This window comes from Ursus arctos, unplaced genomic scaffold, assembly GCF_023065955.2.
Source record: "Ursus arctos isolate Adak ecotype North America unplaced genomic scaffold, UrsArc2.0 scaffold_17, whole genome shotgun sequence".
NCBI lineage: Eukaryota > Metazoa > Chordata > Mammalia > Carnivora > Ursidae > Ursus > Ursus arctos.
Genome location: NW_026622841.1, coordinates 17816673 through 17840180, shown reverse-complemented (window position 1 = coordinate 17840180; position 23508 = coordinate 17816673). Strand labels below are relative to the sequence as shown.

The 23508-nt window shown below is 39.1% G+C and overlaps 1 protein-coding gene across 3 annotated transcripts in view; it reads left to right on the top strand.

Moving 5' to 3' along the window:
- Positions 1-23508, top strand: part of WDR7 (WD repeat domain 7) — a 347769-nt gene that overhangs the window by 240520 nt on the left and 83741 nt on the right. For all 3 annotated transcript variants that reach the window (XM_026496379.4, XM_057313055.1, XM_057313056.1), the window contains 4 exons: positions 2986-3172; positions 13902-14019; positions 16566-16715; positions 17327-17409. In XM_026496379.4, coding sequence (XP_026352164.1) covers positions 2986-3172; positions 13902-14019; positions 16566-16715; positions 17327-17409 — 538 coding nt within the window. The remainder of the gene's footprint in view (positions 1-2985; positions 3173-13901; positions 14020-16565; positions 16716-17326; positions 17410-23508) is intronic.

Sequence of the window (23508 nt, the reverse complement as noted above, 5' to 3'; positions counted from 1 at the left end):
TAAGGAACATTCTGAGAGATGAAATTCATAAAATTGTCATAAAACTTTTTCTATCAAAAGGGAAGATACCATGGGTATCTCAATTTTAGCTGTTTTATCACCTTGGTCCATGCTGCAGAGCAGCAATGTCTTATGGAAACATAAGTCAGATAAACCCTGAAGTAGAGAATACAGCGTAAGCTGAAAAGGGAATTTTAAATTTACCTATCCGTTTCTGTTATCGTAACAACCATTTCTTAAAGGGTCCTTCCTTAATATCACCAGGAAGAATCTATGATTAGGGAGTTTGAAGCCTTAGGCATCCGAGAGTATTCCTTCAAAACATCAGGGTCATTTTTCCTGGTAGCATTGAAGTCATAAGCATCTTATTAATCAACCAAGCTGGAAATCAAAATGTTTGACTTGAAAACCCACTTCGTCTTCTCTTATTTACATGTTTTGCTTGGAATAAGTTGTCAGAGACCACTTAAAATTCCAGGTGTGGCATTTTAACATTCTTCTGTCTTTATAATCCAAAACAGACCACTGAAAGATAATCAGACTCCACTTAGGAGGTTTACAATGTGTGTGTTAAATAGGCCGTTTTTCTCTCTGCTTCTCTTGGTGCCACGTGTCCGGCCAGAACTGTGGGGATCTTTGCTTTGTGGTACCCAGAGACTGTGATCTGAACTAAAGAAGGAGAAATGCTGTAGAAGAATTTTACTTATAAGATCATTGAATGAAATAGAAAGTGATTTAAGAGAGGGGATGTTGGTGCTATAGGGAGCCTGCATTTCCTGCTGAGCTGGGCACCCTCACTGTGAGGGTAGATCACACTTTGCAGGAGAGCACCAGATACCCTGGGGGGACCACTGCAAGGCCAGGGGTCTTTTGAAGTACGCTTACTCATTCTTCCTTTCCTGTCATTTCTTTGGAAGGGAAGTGATCACATCCCCTCTGCTGTCCTTCCTACTTTGTCAGAAAAATGATGAAAAACATCAAGAAACCGGCCACTTAACGGTTTACTTTTGCTCTCAGGATAAAATTGTCAGAGTGGTAAGGAAGCTGCCTCCAGAGTTCCCACACACAGGCTGCAAGAAATCAGCAAGGTCCCTAGTATTGCCATAATGCTCCTGCCTGTAATGAATACAGAAATAGTGGAGTGCAGTTAAGGAAAATGATGATTGAAGTGCTATAAAACATTGTATTTAATGGGAACCTCACTGCCCCTTCACAACACTGCTTCCCAAGGACACACCTTCAGAGAGCCCTGTCCCCTAGATTGGAGCCGTTGCTGCTTGAGCTCCAGGATGTCTGCAGAGAGCAGCAGCGGGGCTTTCTCTGCAGCTCTTCCACCTTCCTAGAAGGAAAGAATAACAGAAAAGTGGTGGGGAAAAGTGGCATTTGGAAATCTCGTTCTGGCAAACTGGAGCAGGGAGCGGCATTAGAATGTACACGCGGTAAAGGCAGAGATATTTCCATCTTAGGTTCATAATGTGTGCAGAGCACTGTGCTTGGTGGTAAGGGAGATGTAAAGTTGCATGAAACACAGTTAATGTTTCCTCCAGGAGGCTTTCCATGTAAATGTACCTTTTCAGTTTACTTCAGGAGTTGTTGACCCAAGAACCACGGCCTCCTTGAAATTTTTTTGCAGAATTTGATGGATATGTGTATGTATTGTATGCAGTTTCCTGGGGAAAAGACTGATGGTTTTCAACAGATTCTTCAAGGGTTCTGTGGCAGAAGATGTTCTGAACCACGAACAAAGTGTGTTCACAGACTCTTATCCGGGCTCTCATTTAACAATTGGCTAGGACATAAAAATGAGTAAATGCTTTTTTCTGTTGGATGCATTAAATTAGAGGTGATATGCCATGTTCTTAGTTTTGAAAACAGACAGGTTCAGCGTGCTATTCGTCATGAGCCCTGACTGCCATTTGTGGAGCCCAGTCGGGTGCTGGGCTCGTGGCAGGACACTTGGCAAACACCAGCTGATCCAGCACTCCCGTGCTGTGTGTGAGAGATAGCTCTCGTCTTCCCCATTTTACAGACAAGGAGACGGCAGCTCATGAGTACCTTCTTCAGCCTGCCCCCTAATAAGTTACGAAACTGTGGTTACTTCCCTGTCTTAGATCTGAAACCTGCGTGCCCCTTAACCAGTCTGCTGTACTGTTCTGTGATTTGTAAACAGTTTTGTGTCTTCCCCTCAAGAAACCAAAGACCTCTTCTAAATCGCAGTTTGCTGTTCACCATCCCTATTTGCTTTTTTAAACGTCAAAATGCCTTTTGAAGTAGATGCGCTTTTACAGCTTAACGGCCATTAGGCTTATGTATATAAACTGTTAGCATTATCTTCAACGTAAAGAAATACATGTCAATTAAAATCGAGATCATTTCATCAGATTTAGAAGTGATATCGATCTGTCTTTTAATTTCTTTACCAAACCTGCGTGAAGAACTTACCACATTCGTCACATCATTGTGCTGGATCAGTATAGCAGAATATGGAGACACATAGATGTTTGTGGGGGAAGCTTCTTTAAACTATACCTCTGCCTTCATCCCTCATCCCTGCTGATAAACATCACCTGTGATGACAAGTGTTACTGATGGAAGTATTTGACATATGAACTCTGTTAGGTGCAGAGGAAAGATGAATACCATATAACATTATTTGAAACCATTTCTGTTTCGCAGAATGCTGAGTAGGGAGAAACCTTGTTTGGAAGTTAGGATGACTGATATGTTTTGAAATTACATATGCTTATTTATACATAATTCTTATGACATTAAAACATTTTAGAATATGGTATAAAATATTGTAGCCTAACTTATCTCTTTAAAACATGTGGCTGAGCAAACAGTAAATTTGAGATCTTTTACTTATTGTTCAAAACCCCTTTTTAGTTAAAAAAAAAAGTGGTTTATACTTTGAAAATATCTTTAAAGAAAACATCACAAAAGTAAAATTACTTTATTTCTCTGCCTTTTATTTTGTAATTTTAGGTAAGGCACTGACATTTCTTCTGCTGCAGCCCCCAAGCCCCAAACTTCCTCCACACAGTACGATCCGAAGAACAGCCATTGATCTCATTGGACGTGGTTTCACAGTCTGGGAGCCTTATATGGACGTGTCTGCGGTCCTCATGGGGCTTCTCGAACTCTGTGCTGATGCTGAGAAACAGCTTGCCAAGTATGTGCTCAATTCCGGTTAATTTGTGGGGTTTTCATTTGTGTTTTTTCAGTTGGTGATTTGTTTACTTTTGTTTGAGGTGATTGATTGCCCTTGATAGATTGTGTGTTTTTAATATACCAAAAAAAATTGATGAATATCTCAATATATGCAATTTTGGATATAGAAAAGGAAAGGGAAGTATATTTCTGCAATTTGGGCACACATGGGATTTAGCATTGAGCCAGTGAATGACTGATCTGTGACATTGTGCCTTGACATATTATTATCAAATAATAGTTTAAACGTATCACTTCTAAGGAAAATTATGTATATATTTTCTCAAAAATGTTATACTGTTAGAATACATGGCCAAATAGTTTGGGGAATTATTCCTTCACACTCACAGTAATTTTTAAATCCACTTTCTTGAGGTTTCACTTGCACAGTCAAGGACCAGCTGTAGGAGGTTGCAGAGATCCAGGGAAGCAATAAGGAGAGTAGAGGGAAAGGCAGATGAGTTGAGGGAGCTGCTGCAGTGAAATAAATGGGAAGCCCTTGGTGGCCAAGCGGCCAGGAGTGATGGGAAAGGGATTGGGCATGGTAATAGAGGTTCATGTTGACTTGAGAACTCAGCCTCCTAATTCTTGGAGGAAGGTTTTTGTTCTTGTTTTTTATTTTATTTTATTTAAGATTTTATATATTTTAGAGAAAGAGAGAACAGGGGAAGGAGCAGAGGAAGAGGGACAAGCAGACTCTTTGGTGAGCGCAGAGCCTGAGGTGGGGCTCAACACAGGGCTCAATCCCACGACCCTGAGATCATGACCTGAGCCAAAACCAATAGTCAGGCATTTAACCAACTGAGCCACCCAGGCACCCCTGTTTTTGTTTTTTTTTAGTATAGCCATCCTCATGGTCGTGAATTCCTAGTGGTAGGAATCCTTGAACTGGTTCATGATGCCTCCCTTAATGTCAATGTTATCACCTCTTTGATTTTCGCAATGAATGGCATTTCATTCTGATCTCTCTGTTGACCTTGGAAAAAATTAGAATTCTCTGCACTTTTCTTCATGGTTGTCTTTCTCATCTCCCACAGTTCCCTTATGATCCATCATTGCTCTAGGCTCAGGAAGTGGAGATCAAAGTAGCTATTAAAAGGCTAGACTGAGATGGTGTGGCTTTGTCTACAGATTGGGCATTCCCAGCCCAAAGTCCCAAGATGGATTGGTAGGAGACAGTATTCATTTTCAGTTTAGGCAGCTGTCCCGCCACCACCTCCTATCATACTGCCACACTTCCTAAACATTACATCTGTATCTCTCCCTAGCTGTATGCTCTTCAGCAAATCACTTCATCTCTTACCTCACAGTTCTGTCTACAAGTTGGGGCTAATTAAACACCTACCTCATAAGGTTGATATTAAATGTGTTTCTGTTTGCAAAGTGCTTAGAAGAGTACTTAGCACATATTAAAAGATTGAATGGATGTTCCCTATATGGTAGTAGTAAGGGTGGTGATGCCATTGTCATTGTTTTAGTGTTCAACAGATCAAGAGCTGCTTGGTTCTAGAATGAATAGTTTGACATAATGGCAGCCAGGGTAGTTTTTGGATACAGGAGACATGAAGGTTCTTGACTGACTTTAAGAATTAGGAGGGAACTGAGCTCATGAATTTGAAGCAATAGTAAGAGGCAGGTGGCCTTTGTGCAAAGCCCAGAACATATTTCCAACCCTTTGCCCTCCCATTGGCTGCAGCTTCCCTGTATACCTTCCAATTTTGTGCTGACCTAATTTTATAGCCTGTTTTCAAAGCTGATCTAAACACAATTTCAAGAGTATACAGTCTTGTTTTGTTGCTTGGGAGAAGTGATGGGCTTTATTTTAGGCGTAGTATTTAATATTTTGTTTTATTTTGTTTTTAAATCCATTTACATGAAGCTTATATCAGCAAACATAAAGATACACTGTGTTTTATCTACATGTAGTATGTCCACAGACACAAATACTTTAGTTCTTCAGTAGGTAATTTAAATCTTGCTATTACATCCTTTTCTGTCACGAAGATTCGTTTAACACTCTATACACAGCTCTAAATAAATGAATGTATCAGCATGTAGCCTTGAGGAGTCCAATGTAATTTTCATCATGATAAATTGCATAATAAGCAAGAAAATGTTTGCTTATTAATCTATAACAAGATTTAGATTGAAAATGGCCTGTTACATCCATGGCACACTTGGTACAGGCTGCAGAAGGACTGAGATGGGGCAAAACCGAGCAGGGACGTGTGCCGCTTCCCCTCATGATGCCTGCATGCTGGGCCACCCCTCTGGCCTGATTGACTCTGTGCACCGTAACAGTGCTCGGCCACCTCACTTCTCACTGCCATGTTAAGCTTGCTTTATGAAGAAGCTTTTATGTTAGGCTTGTGCTTTTTAAAGTTTCAGTTCATGTTAACTGAAAAAGCAAAAACATACCCAGTGCTTCCCTCTTTATTCCCATTCTTATGAGTTTATGAGGGAGGGGATTGACGGGGGCAGCCAGCTCAGGCTGCTCTCTGGTTCTGGAGAACACATATGATAGAAGAGTTTCTTTCTTCCTCTCTCTCCCCCATATATTGACATCCTCTGTCAGAGATGATTCCTGAGAGGTCTCCTGAGAAACTGTAGATGGCTCAATTGATAGGGCATTTTTCCAGAATTAAAATGCCTTTATTTTAGAAATAGGACTGAGAATTTTACGTCTTTGAAATCAAAATAACACCAATTATTTTCTAATGTTTTCAGCTATTTTACCAAATTTTAAATTATGTTTGTTAACTAAGCAAGCTTTTACTGAGTAGTTAATATATATGGAAGGAACACTGTTGGGTGTTGTATGCAGTTACAAAGTTGCATCAAACACAAATCCTGTCTCCAAGGCACTTGCAGTCTGAAGGAAGGACAAGATCTTCTCCCCGGGGGTAACCATGATGCAAAGCGGAGGGGGAGAGGAAAAGGTAGGGACGCTCAGAGGACAGGGAGGTGAATCACAGCTGGGTGCTCAGAAAGGATGCCAGTAAGAGTTTTATTTGCATCTCTCATTTGAATAATTTTGAGGAGAGGCAGAAGAACAAGGCCACACAAAAGGACAGAGGTGGGAAGGTACAGGCATGCCCAACAGATGCTGACGAGCTCCTTAAAACATACATTGTTTTTAACTAATTTTATCTATTCCTTACAGAACTTAAGCTGTGGGGAGCGCCCATCTAAAACTTGAACATAAGTTCCTTCCCAGTTATGTCTGGGCAATAGAATTAGGGCTAAAAAGAGGATTGGTATAAAACGATTATAAACATGATAATAGAAGATTATAAAACAAATCTGAAAGAGGTTCTGCCTCTTGTTCACAGAAACACTGTCAGTGAAAACAGTGCGGCTCAGACCTAGGTCTCGCCGAGCCCACGAGCTCTGCCGTCTACCACGGTGCAATCTCACACCCCCAGAGTGAAAGATCTAGAGATACCAAAAGTGAAACAGCCTATTCATAGGACTTAAAAGCAGTCAACTCAGAATTTTCAGCATACTTTCATATTTTAAAAATATACTGAATGAAATCATTTCCATCAAGAATTTTGTACCCTCTAGAAATTATAGCCTATTTAAATACCAGTAGGCTCCTTGGGGGCCCGGGCCATGTATTATATATTTATCCATATTTATTCATAACACTGTCACATGATTTGCATTCAATAAACATTTAAGTCAAAGAATTTTAGAGATGAAAATCTTCAGCAGCATTCAATCCAGAGCTCTCAGTATGCTATTCAATAAAAACAAGGTTAAGAGAATGATACAACTTGCCTGAGATCTCACCAGAACTGGGAGAGCTGAAAGTATCACCCGAGTATCCCAACTCCCATTTTGCTTCTTCCACACCTGTATAGTCATGCCACCCTTTATGTGACCCGGGAGCCACAGCTAGACTCTCTGAGGAATTTTTTAAATTAATGATTATGGGTTGCTCATTCATGTTGGACTGTTTAATAGAAAATGCAGGTGCTCTTCATTGAAATCATAGAGCCATTAGAGCCATCCATCCCTAGCTAACTGTGAGAAAAATAGAAACATGCAGTATTATGTTTTTTATAAATCCATCACTTTTTAGGTCACCATGGTTATGTATATATGGATAGAATTTACAAACAGTAGAAAATCCTACTTCGTAAAAAAACAGAAAAATCCTTGTGCTTTTAGGAGGCTAGACTCCGTTCTGTACGTTATGGTCTGATTGTGGTTCTCTTCTCCCAGTTCATGTTGCAGGGCCTTTACTCTGAAAGAGAACAGCACAACTGTGCTGGCCCCCGCTGCTGGAAGCGGGCAGTCGCTCTACCATGACGGAAGGATGTTAATGAATTACAAAAAGCCCGTTGCTTTTCTGGAATAGTCACAGTTTACCAAACTTTAAAGGAGAAACATATAGTCAACTAGAAACCACACATGCTTTGATAACATACAGATAAGCCCCATATGTTAGAAATAGTCTTTTTGAACTATATACAGTTGGAGAAAAAGAATTGACATTTTAACTTAAATTTCAACCATATTTTTTTATATATGGGGTAGGGTAGAGAAAAGAACATACCATATAAACACTAAGGTATTTTAGGATTTTATATTTAAACTATTTTTCCTATTCACATGACAGTTTATTTATTTATTTATTTATTTTAGAGAGAGAGAGTGCATGTGTGCAAGTGGGGGGTGGGTGCAGAAGAAGAGAAAGAATCCCAAGCGCTGGGCATGGAGCCTGTTGTCACAGGGTTCAATCTCAGGACCCTGACATCATGACCTGAGCTGAAATCAAGAGTCGGACATTTAAGTGACTGAGCCACCCAGGCACCCCACATGTTTATTTTTAATAGAAAATTTATAATCTGAGGGAATCGTTTAACTAAATTCTGTTAGCATAGTTCTTATATTACAACTCATAGTTGTAAATGTATACAACATAGAGGAAATAGGTTTAAACAATAGGCATTTATTGGGAGAATCACATTTGTGTTTAGGAGACTAATGCCACCTTTGAGTTATTAAATTAAGCATTAACATGACAGACAAGAACTGATGATTCCTTATTACATTGAAAACACTTGTTAGTACATCTGTTTTTACCAGGAAGGGGTAAGATGGAATTCCCACTTGTTATGTAATTACGTATATATTTTCAGAATAATTGTAGTCTTTGTTTTCAGTGAGGACTGTTTTCAATGCCCTGTTACACATTATCTTAGCCATCTTGGACTTCCATAACAAATACCACAGACTGGGGGACCTCAACAACAAAAATACATTTCTCTTAGTTCTGGAAGCTGGGAAGTCCAAGAACAAGGTGCTGACAAGGCAGGTTTCTTTCTGAGACCTCTTCTCTGGGCCTGTAGGTGGCTGCCATGATGCTCTGTGCTCACAATTAGGAGAGAATGAGAGCAAGTTTTCTGGTGTCTCTCATACAGCATGAATCCCATCACGAGGACCACACCCACATGGCTTCATCTAACCCTAATTACCTCCCAGAGGCTCCATCTCCAAATACATCACATTGGGGCAAATTTTCAGGGGAAACAAACATTTAGTCCATAATACTGCTGACCATGATTTGTGGGTTATTCTATGAAAGTTTAAGTGGCTTTTTCCCCCGAATATTCTCTTACAGTATTCCTTAATTTGACAGATGGGGAAGTCTGACAATTGTAGATGGTGACATTTAACTATAGTGGTCTTACATGTGACTTTTAAAATGCTTTTACCACGATGGAGTCAGGGTTAGAACAGGATTAATGAGCAGTCACGTAAAGAATGAGCTCAGCCTGAGCGGACTGTTTTTCTATTCATGATTTTTATTTACAGTATCTATCATCTCTGGTGTTTCATATGGGATGTGTGTACTGAAATGCTGAGTAAAATAGAGAGTATGTCATATCATAGTTTTTAAACTAAAGACCCATCTTACAAACCTATATAACAAATGATCTGCATAACAGCCAGATAAGCAGGATCAGATGAAAAGAGTGATTTCTGTGTTTATATACCGATTCCAGAATAAGGCAGATACCCCTTTAATTTCACACCTCTGATAGTATGATCCTTCTTCATTCAGTTAGAATCCCACATTAAAATATATCACATACACAGTGCACCTTTGACTTCCAAGATAACTACATGTAGAATTAGACTTTGTCTGTTGGGACTACTAGATCAATTACTGTGACTTCATTGCTTGATCAGTTCAGTCAAATAACTGGCTTAAGTGATTTTTTTTTTCCTGCTGGATTTGCCAGGTAACTTCATTTAGCACATAACTATTGAGCTACCACTATGTCCAAGGGCTACACTAGGCACTTTGGGGGGATCACAGGCTTAGAAGGCATGGTACCCATCTGCACAGAGTTCACAATACAAAACTAATTCATAATGCCTGGCAGAAGCAGATTCAGTGCTAACAGCCTAGAATAAATGGGTTTCATTGTTGGCTGTTTTTGTTTCAAGAGATTGTAATTGAATGCTCTAGCAATTGCAGAACAACACATAGGCTTCCACAAGAATTGAACAGAGGGGAGGGAGGAGAGTGTGCTAATGGGGGAATGGGTAGTGGAGAAGCATAAGCCACATACTACAGTCAAAAAAAGAATGGAATTTTAGGAACCAACCTTGAAATTATCCTGGCGTCAGGAGCATGGTGTTGAAAAGACTGTTTTAAGTTAGTGAAACTAGATTATGGAGGACCTAGAACCTCGAGCCAAGGGGCTCAAGATTTTTCTTAGAAACCCTGGGACCCACTGAGGTTTTTAAGCAGGTAAACCATGAAATAAAGTTAGTGCTTTTGAAAGATGACTCCAGCAGTGATACATTAAATAGACTAGAGGGGAGAGAAGGTTTGTCTTCTTCCCACGTGCCTTGGCAACTCCTCTCTGTTCTCACACTCTAACCCTCCTGCCTGTGCACTATGGATGTGGAGAACCCTGACCTCAGAACAAGAGATGTGTCCACGTTCTGAAGTCCTGCACTCCAGCCATTGGACGCTGATTGTGAGACTCACTCAAACGTACCCTTTGACGCCTTACAAATTGTTGGATGTTCCAGCTTCCACTAAATTCATGAGCAATACTTTAATATGTCTTTGGTTAGCTTCCTTACCTATTACCCTTCTCTTCCACATGCCAAACATTACCATTTCTCTTACCACAAGGAAGTTTGCCGGTTTCCCCAAATTCTCAAGATCATTTGCTGAGATGGATTAAGGGTGATGTGTGACTGGGCCTTTAACTTTGAAACCAGTGACCTGCTGTTGGATGATCTCATTTTCTTTTCACTTTATTTCTATTTGTGAGAGTCATCTTGGGTCAGAAGAAGCATCTATTGCGTGCATAATGTAGGTGAGATGCAGGGCTGGAGGTTTTTACATTTCTGCTCATTTAATCTTCTCAACAACCTTGTGAAGTTGTTACTTTAATAGACCCATTTTCCACACATCGTGCTTACTCAGTCCAGGGTGGCCGCAGGACACAGCATAAGCATAGGGGACATTAGCCACTTGTCATCCTCAGGTGAACACATACATGCATAGTCATTCATTCTCATTCTTTCTGTTGCCCCCCTCCCTCCAGAAGAAATAGAGAAGGGCTGGAAGAGAGGTGGGTGGTGAGGTTGGTAGGATCCTCTTTGTGTGAGTAGAACTCTGGTTTCCAACTGCAAAAGGTCACAACAGCATGCAGCGGGGAATGGATGGGACTCTTCTGGACTCCAGGAGGTTGCTCTGACACTTGGCCTGCAGAAGGCAGATCCCATCTCATAGCAACTCAGGAGACAGTATAGCCACGGGGAGGGCGGACAGGCAGCCAGAACCGTGAAGTTCGGCAGGAGCAATGTGTTCTCTATCGCTCTGTTTCCCTTGATACAGCCTTGCCCTTTAGGGCAGCCACATCACTAACATCCATAGCTGTCGTTCAGATACAACGCTCAGTGCTGTTTCCTAAGCTTGGTCAAGCCGTGTATCGCCTATCCTGTTCCTATAAAGTTGGTCATTTGTACCCACACATAAGATGTCTTTCTTTAGCCCAGTTTGATTTTTCTGAGGACTTTTTGAATCCCAGTTCTGACATTTAGTACAGGTGCTTTCCGTTACAACTTTATATCCACACCAGTTGGTAACTGTACATCTGTGTCTTCATTTAATCACGATGGACATCAAAAAGAACAGAGCTGAAGTCCACGTGTTACAACGTACCACTCGAAACCTCACTCAGGGATGCAATCTAGCCATATCTCTGAAGTTGCTGAGTTTAGTCATGTTATCAGTTCACTAATCCAGTTAACCACGATATGGGCACGCCCCTCTCCCCTTTATTTTCTCCAAAGTTCAGCTGTCCTAGAAGACATCATACTACTACTTTGGCTCCTCACTCTAGATCCAGTTTCTCCTTCATAAAATGCTAATACCACCCCCCTCTTAGGGATGTTCTGGGCAGGTGCAAGAAGACATGAAATAGCACAGGAAAGCTCAATTCCAAACCTAGACCCTGGGTTCCACGTCCAGTTCTTTCTGCTCTCTGTCATGCCTTCCAGACATAGGCCGGGCTGCCCAGGAGGCAGACGTTCCTGCTCCATGGCTGACTGCTGGGCAGAGAGGTTGCCTAGGGATCTTTTCCAACTCCCAGCATTCTGTGATTTTATTGGTCTTAGGAAATTTGATTTAGGTTTGCTCAGAATTATTTAGTTAACATACCATTTTTGTTTCAGCCTTTCAATATTATCAACACCTTTTCATACTGATGAGAGAAACATCATAGAGTATCTTTTTTGTTTTGATTTTTTTTAGTTTTTTAAATTAACATATAATGTATCATTTGTTTCAGGGGTACAGGTCTGGGATTCATCAGTCTTACATAATACCCAGTGCTCATTACAACACATACTCTCCCCCGTGTCCATCACCCTGTTACCCCATTCCCCCACCCTCTCCCCTCCAGCAACCCTCAGTTTGTTTCCTATGATTAAGAGTCTCTTATGGTTTCTCTCCCTCTCTGTTTTCGTCTTATTTCATTTTTTCCTCTCTTCCCCCATCATAGAATATCTTAAAATTTAATAAGCTTTTCAATTTTTTTAAAAGTTAAACTAGGATCTAAACTTTATAACAATTATTGAGCAATCTAGGTTAACACTACTCATGTAGTGAACATTTGCCTTGCAGAATTCTCAATAGTAAAGTTTAATCCCAAAAAGAACCTGGCTAACTACCCCACCTGCTTTACTGCTGAACACCTCTTTCCAGCCCCTACTGGGTGCCTAGGGCATCAAGATCTTCCATGGAGGTGATGTGTCCACCCATGCATTCTTTCTGTTTCTTGTTCAATATGTGTGTGTTCTGTCAGCTCTCATCTTTCTTAGTGGTAAACATCAAAGGAACGCCTCCATCCTCCTCTCTGAGTTCCTGCTTTGTATCTGCCCTCAGTTTGGAAAAAAGACTGGAGACAGTAATATTATCCAGTTAAGGTTTAAGCAATGTAGTAGTCACCAAGAAATTATCAGCAGAATTTTCTATACTCAATTTACCTTCTTTTAACAATGATAAGAATGCCCGTGTAATGCCTACTTATTTTCATTTAAAAGTTAAAATAATGATTCTTAGACTAATCATAGAAATATTTGTAAACATTTTGAGAATTTTTAGTAAACATAATCCAGTTTATACATGAAGCATACAGACTAATTAGAGCAGGACAAATCTTAATATAATTTCATATGGATATTTAAGTATCAAAATTATATAAATTATGTATCAAAATTAGGGAGAAACCCTAATGGATCTCTGACTGAGTAGCAAAATGCTCCTTGTATAGAGTTGACGTGAGGGTCACATGCCACATTTTAATGAAGTCTTACTACGTTTCACAGTAGTCTATATAAAATATACAGGAAGCTTACAAACAGAAGAATATTATCATTTCTATGTTTTAGGGGTGGCAAAGGAATATAACATCACCATCCTATCAGGATATCCTCACAGATTGGCAAGATTTTTACATCATGCGCATATTCTTATAGATAGCCGGACGACGCCATGCCTATGATCTTTACAGAGAGGAAATAAGTATCCATTCATATAATTTTTGCATCAGTACAAAATAACTATTGGCAGAACATGCTGACTAGTAGACTGGTTTTAAAAATATTGAGCATGGGGTAAATTAACAGTACTAAGGTTATTTTAAACTAAAAATTAAAAACTAAAAATAATTTTGCAGTTTTTTCAGTTCTTTTGATAATTATATCGACAGAAGTGAATTTTGCTTCCTTTCAGATACACGTCCTTAAATGAAGCCTTTTTCTGTGGACTTCTAAACAAATTATTACCTTTAATTTGTTCTTAGCAAAAAATTTGAAAATACCCAGGGCAGTCTTCTTTCTTGCCTGATTCTGAGCTTTGTGATATGCATTCAGTACTAGTTCTTGATAATTTGTTAACAAGGCGTTTTTAACACTTTGGACAGATGCACATACTGTTTTCAATCTTCACGGTTAATTATTCAATTTTGTATTTGATGCCAGAACACCCTGACTCCTAATCACTGCTCATTGTTGCAAGTCCATTATATTCTAACTGTTTGAGTGCTCCCATTGACCTTGAACTGACATTATAAGCTGTGTCTAATCTTTTCAGTCTATATTTCTAATGCTGCTTTTCTTTTTTCCTTTTTTTCCTGATCCCTGTTTAGCATCACAATGGGGCTGCCTCTTAGCCCTGCAGCTGACTCCGCCCGCTCTGCAAGGCATGCCCTCTCGCTCATTGCCACTGCCAGACCACCCGCCTTCATCACAACTATAGCCAAAGAGGTGAGCGGAACCTCTCTGTGTGCTCCATCGTCTCATTTAGAAGAATTATTAGATATTGTGAGCTGGGGGTCCATATCCACAAATAATCCTTCCGGCTTGTTCGAGAACCATGCAAGTTAATAACTTAGTGCTGAAATGAATACATATGTACTTGTGCGCCTGTACCCTGAATTCCGCAGCAACGCATTCCTTCCTTGCGCTTTTGTATTCATTTCTGTTCTCAAAGTTAACTCACTTGCAAATATTTGAAATTAATTTTTCAATCTGAAATATAGCAGGCTTATTCAAATTAAGATATACTAAAGATACTCACATTTCACAAATGTAAATATCTGCCTGTAATCAACACTGAACTTATTTAACTCTGGCTCTTCAACTGTAAACAAAAATGTAAGTCATAAACTTGCTAATTGTTTTTCCTATTACATGTCACAGATAAAGACTTGAATGCCAATTGATTCCCACGTTCTTAGTGCTCTAACTAATTGCCCACATCTAACTGAAAAACTAGTAAAGAACAATGAACCAATTATAGGATCTTTCTTGTAGGTCTTAGTAGTGGAAGAGAAAGGGAAGGATGATAAGCTCCTACATTTTTTTTTAAAGGTCTGTTCCATTTCAGCATGAATAATGTGCAGACTTGCTGTCCGTGGGATATGAGCTCTGTCTGAGTTGTTTTTCCTGTAGCTATGATGAATTTTTAAAATACTAAATAAATACCTCTGAGTCTGCCCTGATAACCTGAAACCTACTGGGCCTGTGTCTGCCCCAGAGCCATCCTTAATAGGCATGCAGCAAGTATTTGTGACGTGAAGGTAGTTAGAAGGGAGGAAGGAAGGTTCTAATAGCAGAATGTATGGGTTTATATGAGGTGGTGGGACTCTGAATTCATACCTAAAATAAATTTGTAGAGTAAGGGGGTGTGCATAGTGTTACAGTGAGGTTACACTGTATTTAAAATACACATATGTATGTTACATAGCTATAATTTATAGATATTATGTATTTATATGAAGAATATAAATATAAACGAACAGATTTATTATATAACAGAAATACACACACACACACACACACACACGTTATATATATATATAAGTGAACAGATTTATTAGCCATGGAATTTTTTATCAGTTTTTTTTACCAGTTGAATATGCATCAATAGTGATATTGAATATATTGAATAAACCTTACATCAGTTTGACCACATATACAGGTCCTTTAAATGCCAGCCATAAAACTGCCTCTTTGAAGAGTAAGCAAGTATTTGTGTTGTGTGTTTGAACTTAATTTTCACCGTTTACATGTGAGTGTTTTTAAACAAACTGTTAGAATAGCCATGCTTTGGATTTATTCTACTCCTGCGTTTGGTTAGGAAGGTATTTTTAAAATATTTTAATGTTAATGTTTTACTAATTACCAGTTGATTCTCACATTCTTAGTGTTCTAATATTTCAATGTAATAGGTCACACTTATTACCTTATAAATATAAGTTTTCCACTTCACTTAGAAGTTTTAGAATAAGATCCTGAAGTATTTCTCGCTGTTACCACCATCCCCTCCCCTGTCATGCCCACTCCTCCATGGCTGGCCCAGCTCCTATTAGTGTTCTTTCTCCTCTGAATGAATAAGACTTACAGTCTGTACAGGGAAGAAAAATCACAGTGAACTTATATTCTTTACAATGCTTATTATTTTTGGAGGCATGTTCATTCGCATTTCCCAGCTTCATTATATGGCACCAAGAACGGTGCCTGGGACACAGGAAGTCTTCTAGAAGCATCATTTATTATTATTACTTGAGAGCAAGTTTCCTGCCTCTTACTTGCTGGGTATCTCCTAACCACTGTCCACCTTAGCACCAAATAGACAAATTCACAGATCTTCCATCTGTCTTTTGAAAAATGTCATGGTAGTGTTGTATTAAAGTCTCATAGAGGGGCGCCTGGGTGGCTCAGTCATTAAGCGTCTGCCTTCGACCCAGGCTCTGCTAGGAGCCTGCTTCTTCCTTTCCCACTCCCCCTGCTTGTGTTCCCTCTCTCGCTGGCTTTGTCTCTCTCTGCCAAATAAATAAAATCTTTAAAGAAATAAATAAAGTCTCATATAATACCCAGGAACTTACAGAATTTTATTAGACAATACTTACTGAGTTTTTATTATACTAAATACTTTCTATTGCAATCAAAAGTGTTTCTTGGGGCACCTGGGTGGCTCAGTCGTTGGACGTCTGCCTTCGGCTCAGGGTGTGATCCCGGCGTTATGGGATCGAGCCCCACATCAGGCTCCTCCGCTGGGAGCCTGCTTCTTCCTCTCCCACTCCCCCTGCTTATGTTCCCTCTCTCGCTGGCTGTCTCTCTCTGTCAAATAAATAAATAAAATCTTAAAAAAAAAAAAGTGTTTCTTGACCCACCCCAAGAGATTTGTTTTTGTTGATACTCTTTTTTTTCCCCTGTTGTACTAACAAGGTGAAAAATAAACCAGTGGCTAGAAATGCAAAACTTAATCGAGTACCAGCCGTATGTACAGCATGGAAATGTCTTCACAGGTTCACAGACATACAGCTCTTGCAGCAAATACCCAGTCGCAACAGAACATGCACACGACAACTCTTGCACGAGCTAAAGGGGAAATTCTGAGAGTCATCGAGATTCTTATTGAAAAGATGCCCACAGATGTTGTGGACCTTCTTGTGGAGGTAAGAATATCCTGCTTTAAATGTTACAGCAACAGCCTAAATTCAATATGTCTGTGTAGCAATATAAATCAGCATTTTTATTTCTGAAGAAATAAAAGAAAAAGAGAATTAAAAGGATTATCTACAGGAAAGAGAGATAATTAAATGAATTGACTTTTGTATCATTTCTAGGGACCTTATTTAAATTCCGTTAAAGATCAAAGTGGTTGCTGTGTACACTTACCATTCATAGGGACGCTTGCTAACACTTGCTAACATACCCTAAAGGGTATGTTCTCTTTAATGTCTTTCATTATAAGTAAAACAAAGCATGTAGCATGCTTGAATAAAAGCTACCTATACTGTACATAAATATGAATTACCTTTGAGGTCAACAAGTCTTGTTCCTTTATTTTACTGCCCTTTCTTATGTTTTTCACAGGTAAGGGAAAGAATACCCTGTAGTATAAAGTAACTATACTGTAGCTTTAGTAAATATACTGTAGTTTTAAGGTAAATATTGCAATCAAACTATCTAGAATTTTCATGTAACTGAGGCCTAAGTTAATAATTTGAATTTTGGAAAATTAAGTATCTAAACTTAATTTTGGATTTGCATCTTTTCTAAAAAGGTTATGGACATCATTATGTACTGCCTTGAAGGATCATTAGTTAAGAAGAAAGGTCTTCAAGAATGTTTCCCAGCCATCTGCAGGTAAAGAAGCCTTCCATAGCATGCAAAATAAATAATTTTTACTAACAAATAATTCTGAAAAAAATTTTAACAGGGTGAGTTAGTAGTCTTGCCCAGTTAAAAAACCAGTTCTGAATTAATATCTGCTTACTTTCTGAAAACAACTTAGGCAGCTGATAGTCAGTCAGAAACACAGATATCATAGAACCAGTATTTGAAATTGGGTCCTGATGAGATTTTCTCAAAACTTAAAAAAAATGAGTAAGAGATAGCATCTATTGAGTATGTGTGTGTTACATTCATCACTCAAATTAGTGTTTACATTACAAAAGGAAGAGTTTAGGAAACTTCTTTCTGACTTAGGAGAGAAGGTGTACTTTTCAGCCAGGGAAACCTTTCTACCACATGTTCACTGGTAAATTTTATTTTTAATATAAAGGTAACATTTTTCAGATTGTCCTACTAAGTGTAAGTGTTCTCCCTACGAGAAAACTGGCCAAGAGCAGTTAGAACTAACATAAATAATGTTGCGTATGTTGAACATAACCAATAATCTTAGAGGTATATAGCATTTCATTGTTAGGAAATGAAGGCTTTTTAAATGTAGTAGTATTTATTTTCCATTTAAAATAGTTTTTGGTTCTTAAAATGTTTATAGCTTGGGGTACATTTTGTTAAAAAATTTTTTTACCTTCAAGTGGTCAGTAGAAATAGTGCTTAAATCTGTTGAAAATCATTGTTTTTGTAGAAAACAGAACCACCAGTTAGTCGTAGTTACATAACATTTTTCCTTTTAAGACACGTTCAGCAATCTTCTTAGTTCTGTTTGCCCGGTTCTACGTGCGTACAGTGGTGAAAAGCTTTATTTTAGACGCTAAGTTTTCTGGGAGAGGTGATGTTATATGACACATCGTTGTGTCTTCTGTGTCTCCTGGCATTTGAGCAAGTGCTTGCTAAATTAATTCTACCCCACGAGTCTTCCAGTATCTTTTTCCATATTTATAATAGACTTTATATTGTAGCGCCTTCATTTTGCTTTTGCTGAGTCATGCCACCCAGAAGTTAAAACCAGAACACCCAAAAGGAAAAGATTGTGCTGGAATATACATGTATACAGATGGGTGTTTTCTTGTGCTACAGATTAGATGTGTTAGAATGCAGGCATTTCTTAACATAATGCCCCACGAATTCTGGTTTGTGTTCTTTTTGTTAGAAGTCGTATGTATAAAATCTTTTCATGCAGTTAACTGTTGAGAGTACATGTGGCTGCTCTAGTCCCAGTCAGTTGTTCTCTAAGGAAACGCCTGTGTGCAGAAATGGACACTGCGATGCCTCTTTCTAGAGGTGATGGTTATTGTAGAGCTGAGCATTAGCAAGTGTTAGCACAGGATTCCTTACAGCAGCAGTCTTCGTGCTGTAAAATAAGCCTCCTGGAGTTAACGTGCGGAAATTGTCCAGTGTTTCAAGGGCCCGTCTTTGCCATTGTTGGAAGCCTGCCTCCCCCACAAGCAGCACCCTCGGTTTCTCAGGTCACCCTAGTTTGCTGGTGTCCACTTTCGCTTGCTGGTGTTTCTTTGCTGGAGAGTAAGGATTCTGCTGGGATGCTAAGAGGCGTGCTCAGTACCAGGTTATTCTGATTTGGCAGAAAGCAATTATATTTTATTAATTTAATAACATCTGTTAACCACCTACTGTGTGTCAAGTACTAGCTAGGCCCTGCGGATACAATGATGAATAAGATGATACCCTCAGGGAGCACCCAGGGTCTAATAGGGTAGGTGATTATTAAGATAGATGATTCCAGGGTGCTGTGTTACGTGCCGGAGTAGAATTCCATACCAGAGACAAGATTGGGCAATAAATGGCAGTGCTTAACTCCAGGTAGAGGAGGCTTAGAAAGTTTCACAAAGGAGAAAGTAGAATAATCATAATCTCCTTTTATTAACGGAGAAACAGGTTTTGATAAAAGTGACTGCCGAGCGGAGAGAAGGATCCGTCCCCCACAAGGGTTTGGGTTGGTGGTGGTAGGAGTGGTGGTGGGTTCTGGGAAAGGTTCACAGAAAAGTCAATGGAGTGAGCTTTGCAGAATGAACCAGGGTGTGCCATCTGGAATTGCAGAAAGAACCAGATTGGTAAATGTCTGGAGACACAAAAGTATATGGTGAGTTTGGCAAATTCTCTGTGGTAGTGGCCAGAATGTAGGTTGAGGTTGGACACCTAACACAGTGGCAGGGGATGGGGCTTTGAATTCCATACAGAGGAATTTGGCCATTATTCTATAAGCAATGGAAAATCAGCAGTTTCAGCAAAAGCATGAGAACATAGTTGATAAGACCTAATCTTATGAAACTTCAGATTTATAACAAACAGTTGTTAACTATGAAATTCGGTTAGATATTATATGGCTGTGAGTACAGAAACCACATGGGCCCGTTTACATGAGAGTCAGCCCAGAAACATTGCAAGGTGATTAGCAACATAAGGTTGTTTGCGATGCTAAATGCTAGTTGGAACAGGCAGTAAGTTATGGAGGACTTCAGAGAACCTTAAGCTTAGATGGGGCCTCAGAAGTTTTCCTGGTCGATGCCACGCTACCTACTAGCTGGTTTGTACTAGGGTGATAAATTCACAGCAGCAAAGATATCAACGTAGCAACAGAATTTAATATTCTTTTGTTGAATCTCTGCGTGTCCATGCCGTTGTTCTGGATGCATTGCAGCACCTGCGAGCCCCCTACTTACGAATGTTTTTCACTAAATATGAAACGCCAGTCAGAGTCAATGATGTGAATATCCGTGGTCCAGTCATGTGGCATTTGTTTTTATAGTCTTTATATAATTTTGTCATCTTTTTTTTGTTAATTTTTCTTCTTTTCTTTCCTTTATGCTATTTTATTTTTTTATTTTTTTTTTTTTCCTTTCCCTTATTTTAAAGACGCTGTGGGTTTTAGCTTAGGCTAAGCTCTGTAATGTTGCTGTATACCTGTATTCAGTTGTTATGGTCAGTAGATCAGATCATGAAAAGGTATTAAAAAACTTCATTAAGTATTTTTTAATGAAATGTTTTAAATGAAATATTCTTTTTAAATGAAGTATTCATTTCAATGAAATACTAAATGAAGCACCCAGCAGAATGCTCATGATTTAGATATTCAGAGAATGTTAGTTTCCTATGGGTCTCTCTATCTTAATAATAATGTGAAAAACCAAAATGTTTGTAAGAAATTAGTTAATAAAGATTTGAAAGTATTTTATATGCATACTGACTACAGAATGGCATTATTATTTTCATATATGTAAAAAAATTGGTTTACTTCTCAAAATATTAAAAAATTTTTAGTCAATATTATAAAGGTGCTCTTCACATCTAAAGTTGTATTAACCCAATTAAGAGCTAATCTGGTATCCTGAAGTAATCAAATATTTAAAAATCGAAAGTACTCTGACTTGGGTTATACATAAAATTCACAATTTTCTGTGAGCACCAAGACGAAGTTAGCATCATCAAATGCTGAATAATCCTGATATTGGTTCTCTTGGTTTTTTGTTTTTAGTTTTTTGACCTTGACCAGTGGGCTTATAATTCTGATATGCATCTATGTTTTGAATTTTCAGTTCAGTATTCTAAAACTTTAATTAACATTAACATTTTAACATTAAATTGGTAGCTACTCTAAGCTTTTTTTTATTGTTGGAAATTTGACAGCTATTTCTCAGATTGCATATTACAATAAAATTTCCATTTTACTGTTGTTATGAAAGTCTTGAGTTTTAACTTAGGCTAACCTCTGTGTGTTCTTATATACGAAGAGTCAATTTGATTCAGTTTTTCTTATTTATTCATTTATCTATTCAGGTTTATTTCATGATTATATGACTCCATATGTAATTTAATGAGTGGTGAATTCATCTACTCAATTATACTGTTAACTGAATTTCTTTGTCCTCTGACATCTTTATTCAAAACATATTTAAAGTTTAAGCTACAAATTGTAAATTCATTGAAAGGAAGAAGGAATAATACAAAAAGTTTGACTTATCTAATTTGGTTTATATAATAGCTTCTCTTCTCCTAATATCTTCTGCCTGATAACTTCTCCTAATATCTTCTGCCTGAAAGTAGAAATGCATTAGGACACATGCCAGTAAAATTTGGTAGGCATTCTTTTTTATCACTGACCAAAGCTCACTTGCTGATATTAAAACATGAGGTTACAGCAATGCATAAATGCATAATTTGCCAGAGGTAAGCCATAAGTTCGAATCTAAACTTAGCAGCTAGTGTGCAAAGAGGTGTAGACCATCAGTACCTAAGTCACAGCGTTCGTTTGGTAGAACAGTTGTTCAAAACAAACATTCCTGGGGCACCTGGGTGGCACAGCGGTTGGGCGTCTGCCTTCGGCTCAGGGCGTGATCCCGGCGTTGTGGGATCGAGCCCCACATCAGGCTCCTCCGCTATGAGCCTGCTTCTTCCTCTCCCACTCCCCCTGCTTGTGTTCCCTCTCTCGCTGGCTCTCTCTCTCTCTGTCGAATAAATAAATAAATAAATCTTTAAAAAAAAAAAAAACTCCTGTTTAAGCCTGAGATAAACATGCAAGGGAGGGTCCTCATATAAAAGACATAAAATATGTGTGTAGTTTACAGACCCTGTAGTTTGAGAGGTTTTGTGACTCTCGAGACCAGGTAAGAAGGGTGCTCACACAACTGAATATTAAACAGAGTACAGCCAGTGCTTATTAGGTGAGAGAACTAAGGACGCAGATGAGAAGGTGGAGTTTAAAAACTGGTATCGAGGGCTCACTCCCAGTGAGGCTCTGTGGACTCGGAGTAATGATCTCCAAGGGCAGCTCCTAGACCATCTTCAAGAGAATTACCTGATTTCTAGGCTCCACCGGAGAGACACTGCCTCAGACTGTTACGAAGCCTGGGAAGCTGCCCTTTGCAGCCCCCCCTGAGGATTTTTAACTACGCTAGAGTTTGAAAATGAGTACTGTAATAATCCAAAACCGAGAAACAAAAAACCTGAGTCATTGTTCTTAATGACCATGTTCTGTTATATAAAACTTTGGATCCTTGAATGCTTATTTGTTTCTATGTTGAATAAACTCAGAGGAACGCCAAGGAAACACCTGAAGGCATTCCTTCGCTTTCTCCGTTCCAGTGATGCACTATTAGTTTTTAAAGAGTTGCCCTTAGACTGTATCACGGAATGTCTGCCAAAGATGTTACCTTCAAACTGGGCATTGATTGGCTTTTATCTAAAACTCAGTTGGAAAGAACAGAACGCTTAGGAGCTAGTTTAAAGAACACATAGCCCATCCTTCAGCTCAGGTCATGATCTCAGGGTCCTGGGATCCAGCCCCACCTCGGGCTCCAAACACAGCAGGGAGTCTGCTTCTCCCTGTCCCTCTGCCCCTCCCCATTCTCATGTCCCCCCCAGTCTCTCTCTCTGTCTTATGAATAAATAAAAATCTTTAAAAATAAATAAGTCCAAAACCTTTAAAAATAAATAAAAATAAAAACCACGTAGTCCATCAAAAACAAAAACACATGGTCCATTTATTCTTTTCCATGTTTGAGTTTCTGTCTATAGAGTAAATTACACACCATCAGAGAGCTGCCTTGTTGGACCATGTTGTCTGGTCTCCTTTCCAGTTCTGTCCCCAAGTTCCTGTTCAGGACTGTGCCTGAAGTTTGCGTGGAGGAATCTTCTGGAGAGTGTCAGGGGAAGACCGCCAGTGCACGTGTTTAGGGCTCGTGCTGATGTCATGCAGCACTTTGCTTAGTGTCCCTTCTGTGAAGACTCAAGACATTTCTTTTAAACTCGGGTAACAAGCATTTTTTTGTTTGTTTTTTCCTAAGGAACTAGTATGTGTTTTGGTTTTCTTTTTTTCTTCCACATAACCAGGGGGTTAAGTTAAAAATCCTGCTTTGGCCCTTAGGCAGCTCAAAGCCAAATTTCTTTTTTTTTTTTTTTTTTAAGATTTTATTTATGTATTTGACAGAGAGAGAGACAGCCAGCGAGAGAGGGAACACAAGCAGGGGGAGTGGGAGAGGAAGAAGCAGGCTCATAGCGGAGGAGCCTGATGTGGGACTTGATCCCAGGACTCTGGGATCACGC